The 6,445-nt window shown below is 32.0% G+C and overlaps 1 protein-coding gene across 1 annotated transcript; it reads right to left on the reverse strand.

Annotated features, from left to right (window-relative positions):
- Nucleotides 1-3,755: 3,755 nt before the first annotated feature.
- LOC133823154 (CLAVATA3/ESR (CLE)-related protein 25-like) lies at nucleotides 3,756-6,110 on the reverse strand. The gene is made up of 2 exons (XM_062255758.1): nucleotides 5,398-6,110; nucleotides 3,756-4,104 (listed from the first exon to the last, which is right to left on the reverse strand). The coding sequence occupies exons 1-2, from the start codon at nucleotides 5,721-5,723 to the stop codon at nucleotides 4,065-4,067; spliced, it is 366 nt and encodes a 121-aa protein (XP_062111742.1). The 5' UTR covers nucleotides 5,724-6,110; the 3' UTR covers nucleotides 3,756-4,064.
- Nucleotides 6,111-6,445: the final 335 nt, after the last annotated feature.

Below are 6,445 nucleotides of genomic sequence, written 5' to 3' on the forward strand. Positions count from 1 at the left end.
AGGCCCTCTTCCTGACCCTGTTTATTAGAAGTGACTTAAGCCAATTTGACGAAATCCCACCTCACCTTGAATTTATACCAGCTTGTCTGGGTTGATTAGGTGGTCTCCTAGACGTGTGAGCAGCTTGCTCATTTCTCTGAATGTGTACAGATCGATCATTTCTAGGAATCTGCCCCAATGGCACAGTTCCCGGAGTGGCAGTTCGAACTGAACGACTTGTGTTGGGGTGACCATGCCTTCGCGATCTATTCCCTTGAGATCCACTTGCCCTCCTCCTGACATTCTGATCGGTTATAGGAGTTGGAAATTGGGACATGATCTCATCAATACGTCTGTTGGCATGGGCGAGCTGGATCTAGAGGTCGACATTCTCTTGCTTGACCATTCCTATATAGAATGGATTATCCTGATGGAGCTGTGACGATGAACAACCTATTTCCTGGTTGTTTCCAGTGTGAACCTAGTTTTGCTTTCAAGGACGCCTAGGCACTGAAGTGCCTTCTCCAGCAGGGTTGACCGCTCGAAATTCCCTTTGGTCTCTAGGCCTTTCTGACTCTCCATCACGTTCTGATCTTCGGGTTACTACCATGATTGCAGAAACGATTTCAGGATTGTAAAGTTGTAAGCCTAATTTGACCTCTCAATGAAAGCGCTAATTTGTTGACGCGATATTTCGGCAATAGTGAATTAAGAAATTCGAGAATGGAAATTAGGCTTTATCTAAACTATATAATAATGCAAATTTGCGTGGTTCAGTGGTTAAAATCCACTTAGTGCACGAGTCTATGTTATAGCTTGTTTATCTCTTAGAAAGTTATTTATGACAATTTTTGCAGAGTTTTGGCATACAAAATTTGATCCCTTGATCTGTCCATTCCCCCTCTATTTATAGGGTGTCATTGGATAGATTTGAGAGTCGTTTGATACATTTGTAACTTACAGGTTTGACTAACTTCCCAAATGTATAATTAAATTCACTTAAAGACATAAACTACCTGGCATTATATGTTCATCAAGCAAGGGTTACAAGACAGTAATTAAGTGTTTAAAGTCTCTAAGTCTTCAAGAATTCAATTATGCGCATTCCACATGTCGACATCGAGCTGAATGTGTGCTACGCTATTTAGAGGCTTCTAGACTTTCACTGACTCGGACATTAAGATGCTCGTACTACATATTATGCGACCTAAGGATCTGGTTGGGCGATCTCCTTATTATCTGGTCGGATAGGTCTTAACTCGAACTATAGGTTCAGGGAACTTGTATTGCATTCTCCGAGCTATGAATAATTTCATTAAATGCTTGAAACCTGTACCACGGACAAAACACGCCAGCTCATGTTTTTCATGTACAACACCAATCAAGAACAAATTTCAAAGAAAATTGTAAATTTGTGAGACAAATAATCTTTTTATTCAATTTAAATAGTATATATTTTAAATTATTTTTTCTCTTATTAATGTTTAATTTTATATATTTTTTTACAAACCTAAGGCCACATGCACTATTTTAGTAACATTATGGCCCCGTTTGAGATAGATTAAAAAAAAACTAAAAACTTCTTTATGAAAAACTTGTGCAATAATGGTGTTTGGTAAACTGTCAGAAAATAACTTATTGAAGAATTTATCGAGAAGTTACAACTAGAAGGCAAAGCTGGCAAAACTCATTTATTATATATTACTGAAAAGAAAAATATTTAAAATAAATTAATATTATAATAAAATAAATAATATTTAATTCTTAAATACCTTTTTTTAGTTCAAAAAATATTTTTATAATTTATATTTATTATTTATTATTTTATTTTAGTTAGTTTAAATTAATTAAGGACATAAAAAGTGTGAGTTTTGAGATAACTTAAGTTTTACATATTTGTGATTATATCATAAACAATATATAATTCTATTATCATTATAATTCAAATCCTAGCTACATTGACTAATTATAATATATATATACACAACAATATATATTATATAATATAATATTTTTGTTTATGATCACTTTATTAGTCTCTTATCAAAAATATATTTAATTTAAACATGTGAATTTGTTTTAATAAAATAAAATAAATATGACATTGATATGTGTTTTCCAACTCACATCACTTTAAAATTTGTAATTTATCAAACACTCAACAATTTTTCCACACAATACAACTACAATTGTTTTTCCCTACAACACGACTATACCAACTAGGCACTATGTATTATTACAACATAATAGGAATATGGATTAATGTTAACAAATTGTAAACTTATTTCAATGCATGTCACAAGGATTTTTGCCGCAATTAAACCAATAATTATTAATGGGAGATTTTTCATAAATATGGCTTTTTAGCCATTAATATGTAAAAATATGATAATTAAATTTTTCTTAGTTTGTATGGACAAATTTAATTTAAAAAATCAGATTATGGGAAAAAAAGTATGGCATAATAATGATTTTTTACAAAAATATGGCATAATAATGATTTTTTTACAAAAATATGGAAAAAAGATCTCATAGAAAGGAATGCAAGTTTTAAAATGCCATAAAATAATACTTGTAAAAAAAAGTCATATTTTTTAAAACTTTATTAAAAAAGCCATATAAAATGTAATTTTCACTTATTAATTAACACGTGACTTTTTTGTTTGTTTGTTTTTTAATTTTAAATTTGGGTGATAGATTATAAAGGAAATATTCCCAAAATTAAGGTATTGGATTGGGTCACTACATGAGGCCTTGGAAGTACTAGTATCTTGCTAGGGCTGAAAATAGTTCTGGATCATCCAATTGGGCTAAACTCGGCTTACTAAGGATTTGTGCAACAAAGGGTTAGAAGTTATTGTGGTAATTAGATTTCTGATCACATGGGGTAGCTGGAAAAGTAGCATTTTTATTTAAGTTGTTTCTTTCGTCTTTTCCTTTTTAGTAATTACCCCTGATTTGAACCCCACTTCACAGTCAGCCTTTGCTACTCATCTCCCCTCCCAAAAAAAGAGAGCATGAAAAGCTTAAGCAAGGAGCCTCCTTTGATTTTTCTCTTTGGAGCTAGAGACTGAAATAGACCGTATCTCTCTTCTCTTGCCTTTTAAGTTTTTTTTAGTTGTTGCCCACGAGACTAAAAATTCCATAAGAATCTCATACCCAAAAAAAAGAGAGAGAGAGAGAGAGAGAATAATAGGCTAGCTTGACCGGAACAAAGACCAAAACAGTACTTGAGACATGAGAGCACCTAAACCAAAGGAATCCATGAAAAAGAACCAACACAACAAGATACATCTATATAAGCGTCTCCAAGAAACAGAAACAACTTTAATAGGTGAGATTTACTTTTGTTGGAACTAAATGCCATATTTTTAAAATGAGTTGGTAGATTTTTAATTTTAAAAGAATAAAAGAATCTTCGAACAGTGAAAAAGCCGATGGTGAGGAGTCTTTAATTATTTGAGATTGTTGAATGCATCATTTCCTCTCCTTGCATACATATGATATGCATGAATGAATGGCTGCTGCCTGCTTTCACACATATATCTTTTTGGGTTGTTTTTTGTTTTTGTTTTTTATTATTTCTATCAGTATTACGCTACTTTACAACAATAATATTTATAATAGGAAAAGAAAAACTACATAAAGTGCTTTAGCTTATAACTAAATTTCACATACACTCACTATTTGTCAATATTGAATGGCTAGAAGAATAAATCTATAGACAGGATAATATATATCAAGTGTTGAATGCTAGTATAAAATGCAGATCGAGGTTTTGGAAACAGTTTTATCTCTCACTGAATTCTTTTGAGTGTGATATATGTATCAAGTGTTAAACATTTTGTGCAAGATTAGCTCGTTTTTCTGGCCCACATAGTATTTTCCAAAACCTCTCCATAGAGAAAATAGTAAGACTTTGAAGCACTACTCAGGTCAGGAGGGGGAAACTTTTTCAGATATAAGCAGCAGGAATTAATAATTTTATATCCCCATTTCTAAAACATACAAACATGATTGAAGACATGATGATTTGTGTCATTTTCTCTGCTCTCTTTTGCTGAAGCTAACTTATTTTAAGGGCACTAAGCTTGACCAGGAGGTCTTCCGGACTTCCCAGCTCTCCTGAAATTATAAAATAATTAATAAAATTAAATGTGCACACATATATACATTAGTAATATTAAGTAATATAATTGTTTTTATAATACCAAATAAAGTCTAATAAAACTGTTATCTTTGCGCTAGCTATGCTTAAGGAAATCTCTCTCTCTCTCTCTCTCTTCCTCCTGTACGTTTTTTAAAAAGAAAAACTCTCAAAGCACTTAATTTTGCTTTAGAGACCATAAAGTAAGTACTTTCGCATCATCTCATGAGTGGGTTATGTAATTGGCTAGTGTTTACCAGTTTGAAAGCTTATGAGAATACTTTTTGTTGTTATTATTGCTTTTTGTAATAAGTAAAATACCAACAATAGCTATAATATACTACTTGGCAAGGTGATATTTTGCTGCTAATCGATCATAATTTGGTAAAAGGACAGAACAAAAGGAGATAAAGATTATGCAAAGCTATAATAATTATTAAAGGACATTGTCATCATAACTATAATGTGCTCAACACGATGGAACGTTAATTAACTTGGAATAATTATGTTCATGTGGAAAGGAATAAAGCAAAAATAAACTTATGTTATATTTAAAAATAACAATATAATGCACCTGGAGACCAAGTAAAACTTCAATGTAACAGTCAATAAAGATTGAAAGCTAAATTTTTCTTTTTTCGTCGGGGTATAAATATATATATATACACATTCGTAAAGAAAAAAAAATAATAATAAATCAATAAAATGATACTCATATACATATATATATATTGAAAAAAGGCTTGTTGCTACATCATACTAAATCCTATAGTACTGTACTTTGCATGATTCCAAAATAAAAAAAGAATACTACGGCAGCTTTTGATATATGTACCAAAGTAAGTATAAAAAAAATAAGAAGAAGAAATGGTATTCCTGAAAAATAATCTCTATATCCAAATATAAGAAAAAAAAAACGATTGGGATATATACGAATATATCTCAAGATTACTCTATTTGTATACATAGATAACTAGAGCAAACATGAAAATATTATCAGCTCAATTCCAATATCCAACTGCAGCAAGAACAAACTTGCAAACCGTAGACTTGCTAGGCGTGATAATTTATATTCCCTTTCTTAAAATCAGTCACTGAAAATTGAAAATTATGTGAGCTAGCCAACATCTTCAGAATGTCTCCACCATTCAATTCTTTTTTTTTTCTTTTTATCACATATATATTTATAATATTTCCAAACAAGCTTTTTAATTTTGACAAGTACATATAAATATAACAGACGGCAGTAGTGGTAGTAGAAGTAGGAGTACCTGTTATGAATAGGATCTGGTCCATTAGGAACTCTTCGTTTGCTCATGTAATTAATAAGATCTAACTTAGGATGAACAAGCTTCTCCTCTCCTTCAACGACCACTTGATCTTTTCCTGTGATTTTTCCGGCGGACTCCGTTGGTGCTAAGTTTGATTTAGTGTTTGGTGTGGTCCCTGCTGTCCCCTCCGGCGTGCCAGCCAACAAAATCCACATAAGCCCCACCACTGCAAGCCCTCGAACCAACAACTTTAAAAGGTGAAAAATACTACTACTACTACTACTAGTATCAGTAGTACTACTACTGCTACTGCTACTACTCCCCATTTTTTCTTTTCCTTTAGTTATTCTTATACTAGCTGGAGGAGAGATGCCCTTGTACTTGTAGGATATGGATCATAACATATATGTATAAATATATATATATATGTTTATATATAATATAAGAGAAGGTTGAAGATCGGATGATATGTATTATTGTTGGTGAAAAGAGTTAGTTAATAATAAGGCAAGGGAAAGAAAAAAACATAAAAAAAAAAAAATTGTGGCAAGAGAGAGACTCTAGTAGGAAGGGTTTGGGTTAAGGGAAAGATTTTTTTGATTGTTTGGGGAGCCAACTTTTCTTTTTACTTCATGGGGTTAGGGAGTGAGTTGGTTTTCTTTATAGATTGGTAGAAGGATTCTGTTTTACTTTTCTCGAACGTAGAGAGAGAGAGAGAGAGAGAGAGAAGTGCTTAGTTGGTTTCGAACGTGACATGGAGGGAACCACTTTGCTTTATACTGAGAAGTTTTCGATACGACACTCTTCTTTTCTTGCTTTGATTTGTGTATTTTCATGCACCCTTATATACATTTATGTATACTTTTTAATATTATTAATTCCCATATATACCAAAAGACCATACTTTACGTACACACAATGTAATTAAAGACAAAATAAAGAATGATTGGATTGCCGCAGTGACATCAAATCCTTCGTCTGATGTTTACTTCGTTATGTAAAAAATATATAAAAGACGTACTTCTACATGTAACCAAGGATTGATTCC

The sequence above is a fragment of the Humulus lupulus genome, chromosome 3 (assembly GCF_963169125.1).
Source record: "Humulus lupulus chromosome 3, drHumLupu1.1, whole genome shotgun sequence".
NCBI lineage: Eukaryota > Viridiplantae > Streptophyta > Magnoliopsida > Rosales > Cannabaceae > Humulus > Humulus lupulus.

What these genes read in the sequence shown, in the direction of transcription:
- LOC133823154 (XM_062255758.1), bottom strand. Translation starts at nt 5,723, where the DNA reads ATGGGGAGTAGTAGCAGTAGCAGTAGTAGTACTACTGATACTAGTAGT. An exon ending in CCAGATCCTATTCATAACAG is followed by an intron (nt 4,105 to 5,397) that starts GTACTCCTACTT and finishes TTATAATTTCAG; the next exon opens with GAGAGCTGGGAAGTCCGGAA.